Below are 23111 nucleotides of genomic sequence, written 5' to 3'. Positions count from 1 at the left end.
TGTGGAAATTCACGGTTTACAGTGGCAGGTCACCGCAATCCTGCATGTAGCTCCAAAATGCTTTGAAAGTCAGGCTGCCGTTGTGGGAACCCAGGTTGAGCGCCTTCGGGGCCCTCAACAGCTGCCCCTTAAACGTGGTCTTGAGTTTCCTGCAAAAAACAGCCAGCAGCAGGGTCTCTCTTTGGAAGTGGTTTTAGGCATGTGGTTCACTTGTCCTGGAGCTACGATGTTTTCAGGAATGAAGTCCCAGCATCTGGGTTGATGTGCTTATTGTCAAACACCAGAGCTGGTTCCAAGACTGCAGTGGAGTTTCCTACATGCTTAAATTTAAAGGAGTGTCTGTGTGGTTTCAGGACTGGGGCCTTAGATGTTCTCCTATGCTGGTGTTTGTGAATGGCAGCAAGAATGAAACTGTGTATATATGAAGTTAGTAATTAGGAAGTGGTATGGGAGAACGTCAGAAAACAAGACATCATTCTTTGGGCCTGGAGGGTGAAGAAATAAGATATCTAATTAGTTTTTCTTAGAATATATTTTTAGTGGTGCTCAACTTGGATGATTTGTAGGAGTCTGCAGTATGGGTGTTTATACTGATGGAAATCTTGCTCTGGCATGAAGTAGGTTTTATAGATACTTTCCTCTTGAAATTTGTCGTTGATAGCATGTTAAAGGATTACCATGCAAAAAGCTGAGGAATAACTTGAATTTTTACCTATGAATTGTATTACATAGCTCAAAACTAGCTTTTCCTATGTGCCGAGACCACACAGCACACGGCAAAGATCAATCTCTCCTGTCTACCTATTTGGGCCTTCAAAATAAAATATATAGGAGAAAAATATTCTTCCAATATAGGTAATCTGGAAATGGAGGTTTTACCTGATGAAACTGCATTTCAGCTTTTTGTTTTAAAATTGGTTGAACATTGTTAGTGTAGAAGATAACCTTATCTTAAAGCCTGATCTAAAAACATCTCTTAACCTTCCCATGTTCTTAATAATCCAATAGACAAATTGTCCTAGTATGCTACTATTGGGAGAGAAAAGCTTTTGTATTTCCCATGATTTGGAAAGTGTTGGTGGAGAAAAGAACCATAACCCTTATCGTATAATGAATTAATCACAGGCCTAGTGTGCAAAGACCTTACTGTTGGATAAGGGAATGCTGAGCTTTTTCTTCTCCAAAAAGGGAAGGGGTTTTCTGGGTTTGTCCTGAAGTTTTGATATTCACTAGCACAGATCCTGTGCTTAAAATCCTGTGCTTAATGGTAACTGGAATAGTCAGAACCAGTTTGCTCAAAAGGGCTTTTGCAGATGCCCAAGTTAAATGATTAAGTTTTACGATATACTTAAGTCACAGTAGCAGGTGAATGTTTGTTTTTAATTGTAATCTCAAAAATAAATAAAATGTTTTCGTGTAGTATGATCTGTGATTCATGTTCTAATTTTGAGATAACGTCATAATTTACAGACAAATCCAGGAGACTTCTAGATTGGGGATTAGAAATGTTTTTGGGTTGTTTTTTTTTTCTCCAAAGGGAAAGACTGTTATTCTGGCTTTGTGGAAGTCTACCTGTTTCATTCAAATATTTGCCACCAGCGGAAAAAATGGTGCACCAAACTCTGGCATCAGGGCTGAACTTGGATTGTTTTGCTGATCATCCTCTTAGTTATGCTCTTCAAAGCAGTAGTCTCCTCTTGGTGGTCCTAATATATTAACTTCTGATAAAAAACTGTATTGTGATCTGGTCTTCAAACATTAGGGGTTAGTGAAATTACTGTCATTTACAAGCCAGGTTGAGAGAATGTTTACTATTTCTTTTCCCTCAGCAGAGAAATGTTTAGTGGTGGCTGGTTCTTTTTTTTGTTGTTGTTGTTTCTTTTGTATTTTTCTCCCAAACAGTGTGCGTCAATAGAAGGGAAAGTCTCTATTCATGGCTGTGAAATTAGTGAAAGAATATTGGACTAGAAGATGCTGCACTGAAGAGCTGATTCTTTGTTTCATTCAGGAAATTGATCCAGATTTTAAGAGGCACTTCACCTTCCATGAAGTACTTTGTCTATGCTGGAGTACATGCATCTTCTCAGTGAAAAAGAGAAGCCCAGCTAGAGGCAAGGTTGTTAGTTAGAAGAGAAAAATGTGTCCGTAGTGGAAATTCTTAGACCTTTTCAGCTTCACTTTTTTTTGGTAAGGTCTATATTAACATTCTTGGGTTTTGCAGCATTTGGAAAGGAAAGATGGCTTTTGAAAGTTGTGGTGTACTTAAGATACTGCTGTGATGTCTATAGCTGGTGAAAGCAGCTTTTCTCTTAAACTTCTTTGTTATGCATATCAGCTGTTTGGATGTTGTCTGGTAAATGTTGCTAAATTCAATTAATATTGCTTGCCCTCCTTATGTTGCAAAGTCTTTATTTAGAATAACTTTAAAACTAAAATTATTGTTTAAGATGCACATGAGGCTAAGTTATCTAGGCAGGTAACTAGGCATGTGCTAAGTCTTTCAGTTTTGAGAAGCTGAAACTGCTAATGAAAAGATCAGTACCAGTTTTCAAACGTACACGTAACTGCGGAACGTGAGGGGATGGACTTGCTTGTAAAGATAATACTACTGTGTTGAGTAAGTGCAGTAGAAAGCTGTTAGAATTCATAGTGATTCTGCCTAATGCTGTATATGCTAAGGACTTGTAATATAAGTACTAAAACTCCTTGTATGTTCATATTGGCACATGTAAGTTTTTGTGCCTTTAGCAGTTGTGCATAGTTGCACCATCTATTGGTGGTATGCGTGGTTTTGTTCTCAAACTGGAAAGCAGTTACTGTGGCTTTACAGTGAGTGTCACACTTAATTCTGGCATGCCTCGGGATAGATGCGAGTTTTTTGATTTATGTCACGGTGATGCCTTCACAGCTTTATAGCCATGTAAAATAAAGCAAAATGGAAAGATAACTCTTAGTAAGAACAAGTGAAGCACATTCAGTATGTGGGTGATTTTCAAGAATTGCGATTGATTTTGATAAATTAAAAACAAACAAAAAAAACCAAACTGGAAACTAGTGTTGAAGCACCTTTATTTGAATTTGGTTCAAGAGCGATGTTTGTAAGTTACAAAGTGGCTTGGTGGTACTTCTTGGTTACAGTTACCAAAGTATTGTAAACCTGTTACTGTGCATGTTTGTTGGGTAGAACTAGTCTGTCTCGGACAATAAATTGTAATTAACTTCAGTATCTCAGAATTATTTATTATAATGGTGTGTTGTTTTTGCTAGTTTTGAATTATAAAGGAAGATAGAAGGCTTTGTTTTTTATGTAAAGTAGTTGTACTCTGAATAGATTCTAGTAATCATGGAATTAATGTTAGCAGACATACACTGAATGTTTATTTCAAGTAATTAGTTATAACAGAAATGAGCTGCATATTAATGGGATCAATTTGGGAAATAAATGCAAGTGTACTTCCTTAATTATTTTCAGATAATGCACATTTTTTTTAAGTCATTCTCTGTGACTACTCTATTGCTTTATTTTTTTGTTTCACTTTGACTTTCTTTGGTAAATTAATATGTAGTGCTTATATGAACTGGAAACGATAATTTTATGGCCTGAAATTGTTCTATGCCATAAACGTACTGTATGAAGTTATTTCGGAGGTATGCTTTTTAGGTGCCAGCACCAATCAGCTCAAGTGAATGCTAGCAAATGTTGCTATTTCCCCCCTGGCATAAGTGTTTAAAGATAGAGTGAGACTTAGATAAATGTAATTAAGGAAAATTAATAAAATAAAATTAATATGCAGATCTTTTAATTGTAGTTCTCGCAGTACAAACAACTTTATCCTTGCTTATATTGGCATGTTTCTAATGTAAAATATGCAGGAGCATGGGAATGAAAAATTCCAAATTGTCTCTACAGTATAAATTTCAGTTTAATAATAGAAAAAAGACTAGAGATAAGCATTTAATTTTGAAATGCATGCTGTGCTTTGCAATATCTGCTTATGAAATAATCTAAATTATCCTTTTGGTCTAATCCATCAAGATACTGATTATTGTCAGTATCTGTTGATTTGAACTGCATGACCTACTGGAACTGATCCTTCAGCTGTCAGAAGGACTGAGTTTGTAGGGCTATACAGAAAAACATAATACAGAGCTGCAACGTAGCTGGCAATTGATTTGGTTTGTAAACTCACCCATCTTTTGTTAGCTACTGCCTTGGCTAAAAGTTGTTAATGGCCTAGAAAATGGGGGAGAGGTTAATTTTCATTAAGAGGGGAAATGTTAGATGTGAGTGTGTGTTCATTTTTCTACTGGTGTCACTCCACAGACATTAGTGAAGATGCCATACATTTGCAGCTGAAAAGCAATTTAGGTCTGACGTCTTGTACAGTTTTTGGTTAGAGTTTGTGTGGTTTTGAAACTGATGGTCTCATCTCAGGTGAAGTAACTAACAACAGATAATTGATGATTCAGTGTTCAGTACAGTCTCAGTTCAAAGGAAAGGAATGTCACAAAAAATTACAGGTATACATATATATATATGTGTGTGTGTGCCTGTTAGCTTGGTTCATGTCCTAACAGTTCCCTCTTACGTTTGCATGATTTTTCTGTATTTAATGACAACATTTGCATTTTCATATCCATCTGAAGTTGGCATCCCAGGCATATTACATGTGCTATTTGAGCCTTGAGCTATTTCTTTCCAAGATGAAATTACTACCAAAAAAAAGTTAAGGCAGCAGGGCGGATTTTGTGCTCTCACTGCTTCACCCATGCTTTCAGATGGGTGTAGAGACTGAAAAGTCAACACTTTCTCAACATAGTTTGAGAAGTACATTTGCTTTGTCACAAAAAGGTTAAAATGAGAATTGCTTTAAAGAATATTGATAAACATGATTGTGAACATTGTAAATCCTTGGAAAAGCTGTGCTCAATTAAAAAATACAGGGTTTTTTTTTCTTGCCTGTTTATATTTAGTTTTGTGGCTTATACAGCCCTTTTTTTTCCACACACAAATTATCTTGGCAAAATGAAATCCACACATGCACAGAATCTTTTTGACCCATGTTTTTTATCTGAGAAAGATAGGCTTTAAATCTTTTTCAACCAATAGCATTGCAGCTTTTTTCTTAGTTCTTGCACCTCAGGTATTTTAAGTGGTCTCTCATATGGCATCTGCTTCATATCAGAAGTTCAGATGGAGATGTGTCATCTAAACATAAGAGTTGTCAGTATTGATGTCATGCAAGATGTGGGTGGGATAACAAGAAGGTAGAGTACCAAAATGTCAGAGAGCATCTTACGAAGTTTGCAGGGGGAGCTCCCTTTGCATGAATATTCTAACATGATGGTGCTGCTTTCTCCCACCTTTGTTTTTCTGGGTTTTGTTTGTTTTGCTCTCTTTGTTTTTTTTTTTCTTTTTTTGGTGCTGGTGGTTTTTTTTAAACACCTGATTGCTTTCTTCTATGCTTGCTCTAAACTATTTTTTTCTTCTTTGTGTATGTGAAGTACAGTAAATGTTTGGTTGTTAGAATTCCCTGAATGAGGAAAAGATTCTTCATTCTTGGGGGGAAAAATACTCTTGTTCTTGTGGTCTGATGTCTTAAACTAAAGCTTCTGGAAGTTACTTGACATGTAATGTAGAGCAAAGAATGCATACTTTGCTTTATTTAGGGAAAGATGCAGGAAGTGGTTTTTGAAATAGTAAGTCATAGGTATTTTCAGAAGTATTTTAAGCAAGCACAGTATACAGCGTTTTTGTGTTCTGAGCTTCTCAAATGCACACACGTGCTCCAAATGTTCATTCTTAAAACATTCTTCCCTAGATCTGTCTGAGTGGAGAGTCTGGCATCCCAGCTTTAAGCTCCTGGGTTGCTGTTCCCATTATCCCTGGCATTGTGTTGAGGTTGAGCTTCTGCATCTTCCCTCTCATGCAAGCCCTTTGCAGCCCCTTGACATGTGAAAAAGTAACATCTGCGATCAGCCTGTTGATTTTAAAGTGTGTCAAGACGTTTCTCTAATTTCTCTTGTAATGACTGGGGTTCTGCATCCACACAGATAATCTATATTGCTTGCTGCATTGTCCAGCAGCTGGTGTGGTTTTCTTGGACATGGGCTGTCGTAATAACCAGCCTTCAATGAAACATTGTAGTATTTCAGAGCTCACAACTCTAAGCATTTGGGCTTGGTCACTGGCTTCTGGGGCAATCCCAAACTGGAAATGATAATCTTAAAAGGAGACATTCTCCATCACTTTAATTGCAAAAAAAAAAAAAAAAAAAAAAAAAAAGGAACAGCTTACTTAAGTCTTTCATTGAATTTTTGTTCTTTTGTGTAATGTACACAACTGTAGCACAAGGGTATGCAGCCAGTATCAAGAAGAACATTGCTTACACTGTTAAAGGGTGTTTAAGATTGTTTTCAATATCCCTTATGAATAAGGGAATTGCTCTTTTTCCTGTAATACTACTGATTTGTGCTCCAGGGCACATTTTTTTTGGAAGGAGGGCAGGAGGAAAGTTGTTAGTTACATTACATATTTTCTGCCAATCTGTATATTGAGGAGCAAAGTATGAATTCTGTAAATCTTATTAAAATACTTCATAATCTGCATACCTGGAAAATTGTCTGTTAGGAAGACTACCCTTAAATAGTTTAAAAATTGCTAAAAGCCATACACTGTATTTGTTCGCATTACTTATATTTGTATGAGACCCTGGGGAGTGGCTATTAAACCACAAAGTATGGCCAGTAATGTTAACCATGTCTATAGAGCAGTTGGGTCTGTTGAAGAATACATGGAACAGCATGAGTGCTGTATGATTGAACATGCCCCAAGAAACTGCAACATACAGTTTGAAAACATTTGCTGCATGTTTTTTCAGCACAGCTGAAAGTTGTCCCCTCTTTATCTTTTGCTGCTTTGCACCTGGCATATGTTCAGGTTCCAAAGTGAAAATATTAGAGATTTACATTTACTATCTGCTTGGGTTCTTGCTCTGCAAAGATTTGTTTTTTAGGCACATGGATAATTCTGCTTTCATTAAGAGCATGTGCAAATGTTTGCAGGATCTGAATTGTGGTGGTTTTTTTTTTTCCCCCTGCCTACAGGTCGACATTTTTAAGTGATTTGTATTCCCGTTAAATGTGTTTATCTGCCTATCTTTGTGTGCAGGCTTTCTGTATATATCTTCTGCATGGCATCACTTTTCTCCTGTTAGTAAGTTGATATGGCAGCAAGCCAAGTGGGAGTAAGCAGTAGTTTTTGGAAAGAATTTTTGTGCCGATTTAGTGGTAGGTTATTAAGCCTTTTGGCTCAGAAACCTTGGAGTCTATGATCACCTTGTGCTTTGTGTGTTTTTGAGCAAGATTACATAAAGTGTTTATGATATGATCTGAAAATTGCTTTTGCAGATTATTTCGGAGGTTGGATACAGTTCAGACTTCTGAGCAGTTTCAGAAATTCCTTATGATTTTTGGAGGCTTGGGAGTGAAGGCTTTTAGCCCCTGGTATGAGAAGTGTGTTGAGACTTAAGAAATCTGTGACTGTGCTTGTAATGAAGTAAAGCAGCAAACTGTGGTACATGCTGCAGTGGCATATTTCAAGAAAATGGGAGTCAAGATATATTTGATGTTGTTCTTCATAGGTGCCTGTTGAATTGGACTGAAAAAGTGAGGGAGACACACCCAGAAAAATATTCCTTTCTTCATTAAAACTTAAATTATTTTTTTTTAAACATTGGCAGTCTCTTTGCCCATAAGGTCTTTCACTTGCTGACTGTGTAATATTTTGGTTCGTCATCCATGATGCTAAGCCATAGACATGTGTATATAAATCCTTGTTTAAACCAATAATCTGCAACAGTTTTGGATTAATGAAATGTTAAATGGATTTATTTTTTCCCTTCCTAATTTTAAATCAGTCTAAGCATGGGAAAATTTGGTCATCCTCAGTGACCCTGAGTTTGGTGGTTGAGTCAGTTACTTTCTGAAACCCTCACTGGGGTTCTCAGGAGAAAATGTTTATCCAGTCTGTAAATTCATAATATGCTGGTTAGCTCCTAGTCTGGAAAAACAGATATTCTTTTCTCCTTTCTTTTTTTGGGGGGAGAGGAATAGGGGATGGGAAGTAAATTTTATTGATCCTGCTTTTATGCGGTGAGATACAAAAAGTACTAAAAATGAAGAATTTGAACACTGAGGAAAAATAACTTAAAAGATTTGTTGCATTTTGGCTGTGTATTTTAAAAAGGGCATAGTGAACCTGAGGGATTGGGGAAGAGCTATGAAAGTGGTAGATATGGTAAAAATGATACCACAAGAGTGACTAGGATGGTGTCACCTTACAAACTTGAAAAAACTCTATTACTGAACAACATATCTCTCTGGTGGAACAATGGTCCTCCAGCTAGTTCACAGATTATACCATACTGTGGGGACCAGTCAGTATGCTGGGGGACAGGTGTGCTATTCAGAGAGACCTTGACAGGCTGAAGAATTGGGGACCTCATGACATTCAACAAAGGCAAATGCAAAGTATTCTGCATGGGGGCAGAATAACTGTGTGCAAAAGGTCAGGCTGGGGGCTGAATGGGTGGGTAGCAGTTCTGCTGAAAAGGCAGATACTGACTTAGTGGAGTGAGCTTGCTTGAGGACACCAAGATGATGTAGGGGCTGGAGCATGTGACCTGTGAGGAGATGTGGAGGGAACTAGGGTGGCACAGCGTGGTGAAGAGATGACTCAGGGGAGATCTCAATTCTGTCTACCCTTCTCTCATGGGAGGATGTAGAAGAGATCGAACTTTGCATGCTGGTAGGGCAAGAGGCTGGGAATAGGACTCGGGCTGGAACACGTGAATTTTTTTTTTACCCTGAAGGTGGTCAAGCACTGGAGCAGAGAACTGGAGACATTATGGAATTTACAACTTTGGAGATACTCAAAACTTAGCCAGACAAGGCGCTGGATAGCCTGCTCTAAATTGGCCCGGTCTGAGCAGGGAGATTGGATTAAGTGACCTCCAGCAGTCTGTCTCAACCTGAATAATTCTGTATGACGCTGTAGTGAGCATGTTACCCTTGGCTTGGGGATGCCTGCTTTCAGGCACTGTAAATAGAGAAGTAACAGTAATTTGGGACTGTTTTAGTTGCAGATGGTCAGAAATGATGGTGAGAACTCAATTTGCTTAGGCATACAAGTGTCACCTCTGTCTTGCAAGATTTTTTTTTTTTTTTTCAACCTCGTTTTTTTCACCATGGTCATCTTAACACACTTCCTCCCCACACACCCAAAAATACCTTTTGCCATGCATATTTTGTGTATAAATGCTTTTGGGTAAAGCATCAATAGCTGTTTGTTTTTAAAGGAGTGCGGAAGGCAGAGCTATGTTTCTGCCTCTCTTCAACCATTCTTCCTAACTTATTTGCTTGCTGGTTTATGTACAAGGAGTCTGTTTTCTTCTCACAGACAAAAGTGTACACTTCAATTTTTTTTTTTTCAGTCTTAGAGGTGTACAGGGTGTCGAGTCTTGTCATGCTTCGTACGCTTTCTCAGAAGGTGCCAGATAAATGAATTGAGAGAGGTGTTGTTTAGTAATGGGAGGATTTTTTTTCAGTCTTGTAGGGTATATGAGTAAAATATGTACCAATAAAGAAAAAAAAAGATATTCACTGTCATATTTTCATCTTTTTCTGTTAGTCTTTACCTAACCAACGTTTATGATGTAATGAGTCTACTAGAGCATAAATCCTCTATGGTATTTTTAAAGAAAAATAGTACAAACAAGAATTAAGTCAGTAATGCACAATACAAGCATAGCAGAAAGTAGGCAAAGAGCAAAAATCTGTGGTATATGACCTCCTCAGGTTGCCTTCCCATGTAAATGTGAAGTTGGCATTCTAATGTAAAGCTGTCATGCTTGTTCCTTTAGCCCTGTTTCTGTGTAAATAGCTTCTGAGTTAGAGGGGGGCTTTTTCATTTCTTAAAAAGAATTGTAAGAAATCAGTGGTTAAGTAGCAGATAAATTAGTCTGCCCACTGAAGAATACGCTATGAAGGGAGCTGATGCTGTTCTGCTTGACTTAACTGACCCATTGACGTAGGTAATTGCTGGGCAGTTAGCCAGTGATTTGCTTCCAAACAGCTGCAGTGTATGGTCTCTCTTACAGGGACACAGGAAAGAATGGAGGGTATCAAGGACTAGGGAAACCAAAGTAATTGCAGGGAACAGGAATTGTAAGGATTTGGAGGGGAACTGGTTTATTGCAGGGAGGGAACATAAAAATATAGAACAAAAATCCATGAAAACCAGTTTTTGTTGAAGTAGGAGCAGCCCTGAGAAAAGGGTAGTGTGGTGAAACAAAGATGGGTGTCTCACAAGTCACAAGGTCATTGTTCGTTCAAAGTCTCCTTTAAATATACATTTACATCTCTGTTGAATATTCTCTATTTTCCCACTTGCTATTATTACTGTTATTAGCATACTGATGCTCTCAAAGAAGGGTTGAGAGTTCAAAACATGCCCAAGTGGTGATAAATCCAGTGTCTTAGGTTCTAACTCCCTTTTGCCTTGCATATTTTTAGTTGTTCGTTTGCTGCTAGAGACAAACACCTTGTGCATGTGGGAATGCTCATAGGCAGGCACACAAACTTACATACTTCAATATCTAAAAAAGTCACCTCTGTATCTCTTAAAAATCTATAGTTTAGCAGTGGTCACATTCCTTGACTTCTGATTGCCTCAGTACGTTATTTAAGGTATAAAAAGAGGTACTGCTTGGGAGGAAACTGGCTCCACCACATCCTAGATGTGTGTGCACTGAATGCATTATAAACTTTACGGGGTTCTTCTGGGAAACTTTCTACAATATATAACTCTACTAGCTAATGACTTGCTATTGGGGCTAGCTGACCTGGCTACTTAGATACTTCTCTTGCAGTTCTACACACTACTTCGTGAGATCTTGTCTTCAACTGAAATATGCCTAAAAGTAAACTAGATTATATATATGTTTTTAAATCTGTGTATATACATTGTGCGTAAATAGGAGAGCCCTCTGTTCTGGGTTAGAGAGGTATGCCTTCATTAAAAGCAGAAGTGGTAATGTGTTCAGTCGTATAAAGATACTGGTAATAGCAGTCCCCATCGGAAGGAGTTAGTCACTTAAAATGACAATATAGTCTGGGTATAATTGCAGTAACTTGCCCTCTTTCTCAAAGTTTTCATGTATCTAGTAGAGTTTGAACTCAAATGGTATTTTTGCTGTTAAGCTGCTAGATGAACAACTGAAAACTGCTGAGCTATGTGGATATGTCACAGGTACTGGCTGACATGCATCTGTGTTGCTGCTTTTGCTTTCAGATGTTACCATGAGTATCAGTTGGAGCACAAGGAGCTATGGTAATAGGAGTGTTTGGGAGAGCTGGGTCTTGGTTACTTGAGAAAGGTAAGAGTGTGATGGGATTGTGGGAACTCCTGATGGAACAGAGTGAGAGTGGGTGACAACTAGCCAGGCAAGACCACCAGGAAATGTTACACCCTACTAAGTTCAAAGAAAAAAATATCAGAAGTTGAGAATTGGCAACTACAGAGAAGGAAACACTAAGATATGCATTAGAAAGAAAAGTGAGCTGATTACTTCTGTAGCCTGTTACTGAATTAGGAGAGATGAAGAAAATTCCAGAGTGCAGTTCTTTTGTACAGAACATAAAAAATCAGAAACTATGGAAACTGAAATGAAATCCTGTGGAGAAGGAAGGTTGTCATGTTGTGGTGAGTTAACTTTGGCTGGATGCCAGATGCCTGCTAAGCCGCTCTATCACTCCCCTCCTTAGGTGGACAGGGGAGAGAAAATACAACAGAAGGCTCGTGGGTTTGAGATAAGGACAGGGAGATCACTCAGTAATTACAGTCACAGGCAAAACAGACTCAGCTTGGGGAATTTAATTTAATTCATTGCCAATCAAAAGTCAGAGTAGGATAATGAGAAATAAAAACAAATCTTAAAACACCTTCCCCCCACCCCTCCCTTCTTCCTGGGCTCAACTTTACTCTGGACTTCTATACCTCCTCCCCCCACCAGTGGCACAGGGGAACAAGGAATGGGGGTTGCAGTCAGTTCATCACATGCCTCCGCTGCTCCTTCCTCCTCATGCTCTTCCCCTGCTCCAGCGTGGGGTGCCACCCACAGGACACAGTCCTCCATGAACTTCTCCAACATGAGTCCTTCCCATGCGCTGCAGTTCTTCACAAACTGCTCCAGCGTGGGTCCCCCGTGGGGCTGCGAGTCCTGCCGGAAGACCTGCACCAGTGTGGGCCCCTCTCCACAGTGCCACAGGTGCTGCCAGAAACCTGTTCCAGTGCAGGCTCTCCACGGAGTCACAGCCTCCTCTGAGCACATCCAGCTGTTCCAGCATGGGGTCCTCCATGGGCTGCAGGGGGACAGCCTGCCTCACCGTGATCTTAACCATGGGCTGCAGGGGAATCTCTGCTCCAGCGCCTTGAGCACCTCCTCCCCCTCCTTCACTGACCTTGGTGTCTGCAGAGTTGTTTCTCCCACTCGTCTCTTGGCTGCTGTTGTCCAGCAGTTTTTAGCCCTTCATAGATATGTTATCACAGAAGCACTATGACCGTTGCTGATGGGCTCAGCCTTGGCCAGCAGCAGGTCCATCTTTGGAGCCGGCTGGCACTGGCTGTGTCAGACATAGGGGAAGCTTCTGGCATCTTCTCACAGAAGCCACCCCTGTAGCCCCCATCTACCAAAACCTTGCTGCATAAATCCAGTACAAGATGGCCTGGAATAAAGAGATCTAGAATTATTCACATAGATAACCAATGCAGACAAACATTTCCTATCTGTATGTACTTATCTCTCCTTTGACTACACAAGGAATTTGAGCTTGTAATTTTGTCACAATGCCAAGACAGGTGCTTGAAGAAGGAAACACAACGCTTTCCATAGGGTGTCCTGGGGCAAGATGAGGTGTATGAAGAGCTGGGTGAAAAAGCTAATGTGGGGGAGCAGTGTGAACTCAGCACCTTATATTGTTTTGTGTGTGATTACTTATAACTTAAGCAGTTTGCTGTCTAGAAAAGTTCTACAGCTGAAAGGAGTTATGTAGTTGACCCCAAAGGCAGGTTTTTCTGTGTTCCTCATCCTATAGCTTGCATCTAAAATTGAAAACAAGCTGCACAGCAGCCATTATTTTGAATAAAGAAATGTATATATACAGAAGGATCTAGATAAAGGCTATGAATCCTACTGCTGTTCTCTAGATTACTCACTAGTCAGAAATCTTAGGATACTGTATATACTTGCAACTTTGCCACGGGGGAAAGTCTGGAATTGTAAAGAAAATAAAATCACCAAATTCAAAATGAAATGCTAAACCAAAACCTTTTGATGTAGAGAGAGATTGATATATCATGTCTTTTGCATAGCTTTTGGAGGATTTCAGATTTTTAACTTTACCCACAAGGCTTCCAGAACGATGTGGGGTTTTTGTGGTGGTGGTGGTGGTGTTTTTCACACAGCAGAGAGAAAGCTACTGGAGGACTAAAAAAGATGCAGAAATAATCCAGCCATATAAATAGAATGTAAACAGTAGTGTTCAGACTGATCTGTGATTTTCAGTAAAATCTACTTATGAGTGATGTGCTGCTCTGTCATTTGATAAAATTGCTGCACTTTGTCTATTTTTTAGTAAATGCAGTACATAGATTTTTATGTGTATTTTTGCAAGAATCTTCTAAGTGGATTACATCTGTCTAAAACCTCTCTTGTGGTCAAATGTCAGCGGCTGTGATGTTCAGAGTAAACTTCAGAAAGCAGTCATATCCATCACAAGGAGCTTTGTTATGTATGTTCATGGAAGGACAGAGGTCAGCAAGGTTGTCGGCAGGAGCAGAGAGTAATAAACTTTGCTCATCAGTGAAACCATGTCTCTGGAAGAGTGCATGGGGTTTATGAGTAAGGAGGAAAGGGAAATGGCTTCTGTCCTTGTGCTTATAAGGAAGTGCTCCTTTCTCAGTAGCATTTGGTTCACATACCAAGAAGAAATTATTAAGAACTCTTGTATTTTTGAGGATCAGTTGTTGTTGCTCTAGGTGACTCATCTTGTATTCTTTACTAGGGTGAAAATTGGCCCATTTTGAGCCTTTCCAGAGTCACGCAGATGCTGTGGCTTATCCAAGACATCAGTATTGTTTGAAGAAGATTTTATGAAATATGTTTGAAGGGATCAGTTTTTCACTGGAATGAGTGGGTGTGGGACCTTTTCATGAACTCTTAGGTAGGTGGTCCCTCCAGGAAGCTTTTGCCTTGATGGTGCACAGTCTCTTCAGAGTGAAGAACACTATCTGCATCCGTTACTAGCCATGTTTCAATATTAGGCATTCTCTTTCTTTGTACTGAGTGTGAGGCTGTGGGACTTTGTCGCAAAATGGGAGGAAGGTGGAATCGGGACATGCTGCAAGAGCTGGTTTGGGTTTTGGTTTTCTTGAGTGATTGGCTGGCACTGGTTGCATAAAGGCAGATAAGGACAGCTTTGGTCTTTTCAGAGTTCATAAAGCATTTGCTTTGTGTGTGTGTGTGTTTTCTGTAGTTCATGTCATGAAGCTCTGAATCAGGCATTCACCTGTATATTACCTATCTAGAAACAGTATAAGGAATGTCCTAAAACCTAACTGTGTTTCTTCATGCACACTTAAGCTGCAGCAGGAATGGCAGAAAAAGCTGCCCATTATCACCTGGCTTCTGATCGTCTGGCTCCTAAGCTGGATGAATGAACTGCTGCAATTTAACATTAGGATTAGGTGTTAACTGAGGTAAATACTCAGGTTCACTGGGTGTTTTTACAGATGCATACCTACAGTATGTGGGAAGGCTGGAAGTGTTTCCCTCAGTGGCAGTGCTGCCCTAACATGGGATCAAGAAATGAAAGCAAAGAGGTTGCAACCACTTCTTTTCAATCTGTGTAGTAACTTCTAGGTGATGTTTGTTTCCTCCTCTCTTCATCCATTGTACCTGTTGGGTAGATTGCTAGGAGCACTGAGTAACAGGGAGGGCTGCTAGCTACTACAATGTTGAATATAGAGATTTTTTATTTTTTCAATAGTCTGAAAGATTATTTGCTGTGACTAGTGATCTATTTTGGTAGTCTTTAGGATATACAGATTAAATTTCGGACAGACCCACACAGTAAACAAGTGCTTTGTAAAAGTAAATAAACAGTGATGGCATTGATTTATTTATATTTTTCACTGTTAAAAAAAATCCCCATGTGGAGATAATGATAGAGATAGCATGAGTGATGAAGGACCATACATTTGGGAACTTGGGAGGGGGAGAAAAAGATAATAACTTGGTATTTCAGGAAGAAAAGGTTTTATTTTCTGTTGCGTGCAGCTCTACAGTGATGCAAAGTGAATGAAAAATTTCACAGATGCAGTGGCCTCGAGTGCAGATATTTCTTTGAACTTTACCTTAATTTATGTGATTCAGTTTGTTCATGAATCAAAAATAATAGCTTGGTTTCCACTCTGTACCTGCAGTTTTGAGTAATCCTCACTGTTCAGGAGACTGAAGCTAGAGACCTTCTCATTTTGAGGGTAGTGATCCTTCCCGCTAACCCGCAATAATATTTCAAAACACAAGCTTGCAGTAGACACCAACCTCAGCTGCTCAATGTAATTTTTACCAGGCTCTGCTGTATGGTTTGCTCATGTAGCCCCAGTGCTTTCCTCCTGTGCTTACAGTACTAGTACATGTTTGGTGCTTTTTGCCTCATGTTTGATATGCACAGGCAAATATGATGCAAACTGTGTTCAAGGCATATGATGAATATTAGATAGCTTTTCTTTCTTATCAGGTAAAAAACAGAAAACCTGAATTTCCCTTATCACCCAAAAGCATGTTATCATTTCACAGAAGTGTATTAAGCCTGTCCTACAGAACTAAACATCTGACTGCACTTTTTTTTTCTAGCTGAACCATTCATTTTCAAGTCATTCTCATACGCTTTGTAGTATGATTGCCAGTATTGGAGAGAAACAATTTCCTGGAAAAACTGGGGGAGTTTCCCATCATAAGATGCTGCTTCTGTTATGAAAATAATGTAGAAAACATTGGCAGTTAGACAAGTGAGGATCTGTGTCTAGAAATCCAGAGCATAGCTTAGTCATTTGACTCTAGGAGAACTAACATTAAATGCCTTATTGAAGCAGGCTGCTGATAGTGTTATCCCACAAGCATGAGGTCATTTACCCAGTGTGCAAGACGTCAATATACACACAGGGCAGAGGTATTTTATTTCATGTCTGTGCAGAGATGGGTGCTAGGTGGTAGCTCCACAAAGCTAGCACAAAGTTTGGTCGTACAGGTGCAGTATTTATACACTCCAGTTACGCATATGCATAAGTAATTACACAAAGCACTTTTCTATTGGTCTACATTTCTCTTATTTAAACTTAAAGCTACAGTGCTACTTTAATATTCTGCGCACGCTCAGAGGTGAGGGGTCTGTGCTTGGGCCGGGGTCTCCAGCTCAAGGGGTGTGACTTTTAGTATTAAAGTATTTAGTGACTTTTAGTATTTTAGTAAAAAATCATTATAATGAGAATAGTTAGCGTGAGGGTGCTTCTTATCACGCTTCTACTAGTTGTTTCAGATGGTTCCCAAAACTTTTTAATTAGCTTACATATTTCTTCAGGATGTGCTTCTCTCCCAAGGACAGTAATTCTTGTTTAGACGTTCTGCTTTCCAGCCTGAATCTTCCTTATCAGCTTTACATAAGCCTTGGCCTTCTACCAGCTCCTGTTAGACTACAATAATACTTGAGTTATAAAATCTGGATTGTGCTTTTCTCTGTCAAAGTAGCTCTTGAAAGGAGATCTAGACATAGGATTATTAGGGGCATTAGGCAGGGTCTTCCAGTCTTTCTGATGGCTTCTGAGAGACTGCCTGTATTGTGAGCACTTAAATTTAGTTGCTCCTCTGTGTTGGGTTCTTGTTAAAGGGTACTTTGAACGCATTGTAACATCCCACTATTGGCAGAAATGGGAATCTTTTAATGTTAGACAGTCCCTGGGTTGAGCTTGTGTCTGGGAGGTGTTCTCTCCAGTTACTTTTTTCCTAATGTTTAGTCTTGGCCCCACATACCCTTGTTTATTTCCTTGGTACTCAGATCCTAACTCCTAATAATGTTCCCTTACATTCCAACTTGTCTTAGCCTCCATCACATCTGGGTGTCTTGAGGAGGAAGAGAACCAAAGACATAATTTCCAAAGGATGTATGTAATATTTTGTTTACTGCTTTCTTCTCTCTTAACTTCTCCAGCCCTAACCTTATCTGCTGTTCCTTTCTCTAGTTTCAGTTTCCAGGTACCTGAGCACAGAAGGGTCTGTCCTGTGCTAAGTGTTAGACAATCTAAAGAAACTTCAGACTTTCTTCAGTCTTTCTGCTAGAAATCAACATCTGACCCTTGGTCATATTCCAGGAAAATCATAGGCTTTGTACCTGGCTTCTGAACCAGGAAATAATGTGCCATGCTTTATTGCTTCATGAGGCAGAATCTTTACTTGCATTACTGTTGTGCTCGGCGAGGCTGTGTTTTGCACAGTGCTGCAAATGGTTAGTGCAAAAAGAAAAACTGGTAATCAAGCAGACTGCTTTCAGAGTGGGGAGAAAATGTCATATAGATTCTATCTGACCTGGTGCTAGGAAGTTTCTTTTGCCCTGTTCAGGCACTTATCAGTCTGTGATAGGACTGCTAGGGCTCTAGAAAACTGTTTGTGCCCAGTAAGCCACACCATGTCTGTTACTGGGTTTCCTACACTGAGAGGGTGTGCTGTCAATGCCGCTGGTGATGTCCTGTTCTGTCTTGCAGCTTTACTGAGGCCACACAAAAGTACTGAAGTGCTTTCCAAAACCTGGAGCCTATCTACAACTGGACTTAAAAGTCTGGAGGGATGTTTGTGGGTGGTGAACAGTGGTTTTGGAACAAATTGTTCTTGTATTGTCAGATACAGGTCAGTCCTAGGTCAGTCTAGATTGTACCTGGTTGCTACTCGCGGCCTTCAGTAGATGCTTAAGAATGGAGTTCGAGTGTGGCAAAAACTAAGTAATTCTTCCTATCATATTACCCAAGCTTCAGGAAGTCCTGTCAGGGACTGTATCACTGCTTCTTGAAGATGACTTATGAATCTACTGATTCCTCCTTCCCCTGCTTTCTGGGAATGTGTCCACTCCACATTCCAATGCTGGGATTGCCTCTTCTCCATATCATTCTTTGGGAGATCCTAGTTGATCATCTTGCTGTCAAGCCAGCATGTACAAAGCTGTAATTTCACTAGAGAGGGATGGAGATTGGAAGATCTTAAAATGCCTGCACAAATCTAGTGGTTTGCTGTGAGGAGTGCTTCCAGCTGCTTGCTGTATTCCAATTTTAGCTTGTGTTTTGGCACCTGCTTGGGAAGTTTTGGTTCTGTCCCCTAGCTAAAGCAACTTGCTGCTTCCTTGAAATTAGCAATACCAAAAAGTATGTCTCGAGTCTGCTTTATGTGTCTTTTAAGCAGAGACCAAAAGAATCCTTTCCATGTGGTAATTATCTTTTAATATACATACAGCATATGCCTTTCATAATGGCAGCTCTTGTATGCGTGTATTCTTGTTTCAGTATTGGAGTATAACACTCTTGTAAGGTGCTCAGTATTAAAAACTTGCGCACAAGGTTATCTTGTAAGGAGAGCAAGCAGAAATGACAGCACCAGGAAATCTGGGGGGAGTAAGTGCAGACAAAGACTGGTTAGGTTGGCAGCACTTCCCCCTGCCTTCCCAGAGACTAGGAGGAAGTGCTGCACGATTAACCTGTCTTTGCATAGGAGAGGTATGAGGCAGAAAAATTGTGTTTGGTTGCTTGTCTGTCAGAAGGTAGGCTGTGGCTGGCTAAGTATCACTGTCATGATTTCAGAGCCTGCCTGGCAGTGATGATGAGGGTAACAGTTTAGGGGTGGTAAGTGACGTGGTACCACCAGTACAGCTGGCGCTCTGTATTGCAAGAGTGGAACTAGTCCTCAGTATATGAAGTGCCTTGACCCTTTTCTTCTGGCTTAGTTGACTGGTGTACAGTTTTATAGATTTTGCTGCCTTTAAAATGTCCAACTTTAATGACAACTCATGGACTACTTAACTGAAAACAACTCTGGGAGGGCAATGCTATAGCAGTCGGACTGTGTGATAGTTTTGGTGGATTGTGCTCTTTACTTTATCTGAACTAGGTGTGCTTGCCCTGGATCATAAGCTCGAGAGCCTAAGTATGAAACACATTGTGAGCCTTCACAAAACAGCGGGACGTTTTGCATTCTCTCTCCCTTTATGAGAACTCAAACTGTGATTTTAGTGAGACTGCTAAGTTCTCCAGGGAATGAAGTTTCAAACAAAGCGTTGTATATTGAAATGTGTTGCTTGAGTCTGGACAATAGGGCCAGAAGTTGCCATATAATGAGATGCAGCTTTGCAGAAGGTGTTGTCATGATAAAAGCATTTGTTCTTTGTGGTGACTACCACTGCTGAAGAAACTCAAAGGAATTTAAGAACAGCTTTTGGGTGAAGAATTCAGAAAGATACTGTAACAACAGAAACAAGGAAGTTGAAAGGCAAGTTGAAAGAAGAATGCTAAGAGGGAGGGGTAGAAGGGTCCATTTGAAATTTTTCATTTCAAAACATGTTTCTTCCTTCTCAGTTAAGTTTTGTAAGTCAGTTTCAGGGGTGTAGTTAAACTCCTGTTATACATTTGTAGAAAATTAACTAGAAGTACCTAGTATAGTTTTATGTTAGATTTCATAATTATCACTTAAAGAAGTAGCCAAATGCTTTGTTAATTATGCTTTTCCTTAAACTATTATTGTTTTTTTTCTAAATTGTGCATACTAGTAGGTCTTTCTGATATGCCTGTTTTTCTGTCCTCTGTGAATTGCTTAAGAATTTATTTACCTTTCAATTATTTAATTTATTTTTTAATTTTAATTTATTCACCATTGAAGAAAAACTACCTCAAGTGTAACTGCCTGGGTAGTCACTGTTTCTTGAACAGCATGCCTTGGGGGGTTGTTCTTGTGACTTTTCCCTTGAAGTCATAAAACAGCTGTCAGTTGAAGCAGAGACTATAACACATGATGGTGCCTAACCTTTTAAGTCCTTTAAGATACCAAGATGCAGAATATCTGGGTGCTTGACATATAAAGCTCATGACTACAATGTTATATACTGGATCCTCTGCATATAGGCTGTAGTTGCTGCACTAAGACAATCAGTTTTTTATGATTCACAAAAGTTACTCTTTATTTCTTTTAAGATTTATGTCAAATTTGACTATAATGCAGATTTTTTTCCCCATGCCTTGCCAATTTTATTCCATATACAGTTTTAGTCCAGAGAAGTTTTTTTTGTTTAATTTATCAGAGCAATTTTTTAACTATTGTTTTTGTGGTAGCAGGAACATTCTGATAGCACTCTATAAATGTTTTGGAGCTAAAAGCTTCATTTATGGTCTTTCATACAAAGCAGTGGACTGCTTATACTTAATTCTTCTATGGTATGTAATCTTTTTCCCCCAATCTCTATGCTGATATTTTGACAGATCTCATGAGAGAGTTACTTACAGAGTTTGAAAGTAGAGAGTCATCTCCTGATTGTTTTGAAAACTTTCAGACTCCACAAGCGCAGTGTGTGGACACTTAAGAAAAACAGCCTGTACTGCCTTTCCTTCCTTGTTATATATGTTTTTACAACCATTTCATTAAGAATCTATAGTGTCTCACCTGTTGAAACTGGTAGTGGGTGGGCGGGTTAGTATGAGAATTTTTACCTTCCCGGTGAAAGTTTGATGAGGTTATGAGTATGCCCACATGTGCCCCTACAGACTCTTTGCTGCTGACTTGCCTGCTGGCCACAGGGCACACAGTCCGTATAACTTGTAAGTTTGACTGCATAAGAACTAGTGAAGCAGCATGAATTTTTTATTTTCCTGGCTTGAAGGAACTCTTATTCATACCACCTGGTCCTGCAGAGGATTATGGTTAGAAAGATGCACAGATTTTGGCAGAAGGACAAGACCATCCCGTAGCCATTAGGTAAGATTCTCTTTCCAAAGTTGGGTTTAGGAACACAATTAGCTGCCACAATTAGCTAGGTACTGACAAAGGTTTTACTCTCTTTTATTCTTCTGTTCTGTTAGCTGGTCATTGGAGATCCCAGCTACTTTTGGATGTTAAATTGCTAAGTTTTCAGTAGAAAACTTAGAGGAGGTTGAAATCTACATCACTTTGCTGAGGTCTCCTGCATGCAACAGAATTTATGCATTGTCCTGATTCTGCAGAATGAAACTTTTAGACAAAAACTGACCAAAAAGCAAGAAACTAAAGGTATATTTGAAGTGCAATATTTGGAGTTGACCTGAGTTAAATCAAGAATTTTGTATGTGCTTTGTAACCTTTGAGTTGCATGGGCAGCCTTAAGGTGTCTTTCTGACCAGTATTTATTATGATGCTGCCTTTCAGTACGTACTTTTTTAACTGCAGTTCAACTTTGTGTCCGGAGTGGACTGCAGATGCTGCTTGTGGAAAGAATTGGGGCTGTATGTTGAGAGCATGTTGGCTGTAGGAATGCTTCTTCATTTAATGTGGGAAAGCAAGCAGTGAATGGGATGGAGCATTCCAGGAGGAAATGGATGTCTTGATTATAAGGCTGGAACTGCCATGGCAAACTGAATTCTGTTCCTGCCTCTGCTATATGATTGCCGGGCAAATATAACATATAAGGTACGCTTTTTGCAGCAGCTTTTTGTTTTTCCTTTCCTAAATACCTTACGTGAGCTTGGGTCTAGTTTTGCAGAGCTCTGCGTATATGTGACTGCAACTGAGATCAATGAAAAAAACAGTATCATGTGATCAATGAAAAAACAGATCAATGAAAAAAACTGTCAAAGTTGAGAAGCAAGCAGCTTGCACTGAGTGCAACATTAACTTGTGCTTTGAAAGATGAGGCAGAAGAGAAATGGTGCATGATCCTGCTCTATGCTGAGTGTCCTGTATAACTGAGTTAGGAGTGCAGGAGAAAATGTGACTGTTTTCACACTGTCATAGTATACAGAGAGGTTGAAATTAGTGTTGTGCAAGCTATAGTAACTCAACCTTTTCCTGAAGTTCACTTTTCATTTGTCATGTGATTCTGCTTTAGAGCCATGTAAAAGATTGAGCTAGAATTTCAAAACATTTGCAGTATTTTCAAAAATTTCTGCTTACTCTCAGCTGAGATACTTCCCCCCTGTAAAAGGTGAAACCAGTGAGCTAATACTTTACACAATTGTTTAAACAGTATTGCTGACTTCAGTGGGACATAAAATTGCTATATTTGATTTATCTTATTGTGTCCAGATGAACACCATGCCCTCCCTCCTTTTTGTTTTTGTCAAATAAGGAGGTTCTGTTCTGAAAGATTTGTTGTGTTTAGTGAGAATTTTAGTATCAGGTTGAACAGGATCCTTTCTTTTCCTTTCCCTTCTGTTTTACCAATTTTCTGTCTCTCCCTCGCTGATCAACCTCTTGAGCTGGCACTGTGTATGTGTGAAGATGACCTCTAGATTAAGTTAAGCACTACAAGCTTTCAGTTATTTTTTGAAAAGTCATGCATCTAACCTTGCATCCTGTCGGGAACAGACAAACCAGAAAATCTGTTGACAACCTTGCTAGAAAATACAGAGGTTGATGTGTTAGTCTCCTGTACACACACTTATGCTTGGACATACATGCACTTGCTTCCTTCCCCCCACCCCCCTTGGAGGAATAAATGGGACACAAGTTTGTCATTTGGCCTCAACTTGCTTGGCAGCTGATCAGCTTTTCAATTAGCAGGTGTGAAAAATGTTTAGAAAACACAGAATTTCCCATGTGCTTTAAGAGTGTAGGGGAATGTGGGCTGTCCAGTTGCAAATAGTTCCTCACAGCTACAAAGCAGAACTACTGTGGAAGTAACATACCTCACAGTCTTTGTTCACTGGAATTCAGACAGAGCACCCGGCTTTGTCATGCACAGAAACATCCTTAGAATGGTCTTTAAAAAGA

The 23111-nt window shown here is 39.5% G+C and overlaps 1 protein-coding gene across 5 annotated transcripts in view; it reads left to right on the top strand.

Annotated features, from left to right (window-relative positions):
* Nucleotides 1–23111, top strand: part of RNF38 (ring finger protein 38) — a 129033-nt gene that overhangs the window by 1245 nt on the left and 104677 nt on the right. The window contains exon 2 of one of the 5 annotated variants that reach the window (XM_072860088.1): nucleotides 11354–11438. The exons of the other annotated variants lie outside the window; for them this stretch is intronic. Coding sequence (XP_072716189.1) covers nucleotides 11390–11438 — 49 coding nt within the window. The 5' untranslated portion in view covers nucleotides 11354–11389. The remainder of the gene's footprint in view (nucleotides 1–11353; nucleotides 11439–23111) is intronic. 5 annotated transcript variants of the gene reach the window in all.

This window comes from Ciconia boyciana, chromosome 4 (genome assembly GCF_034638445.1).
Source record: "Ciconia boyciana chromosome 4, ASM3463844v1, whole genome shotgun sequence".
NCBI classification, from domain to species: Eukaryota; Metazoa; Chordata; class Aves; order Ciconiiformes; family Ciconiidae; genus Ciconia; species Ciconia boyciana.
Note: the sequence above shows the minus strand (reverse complement) of the source record. Positions and strands in the feature narration are given on the sequence as shown.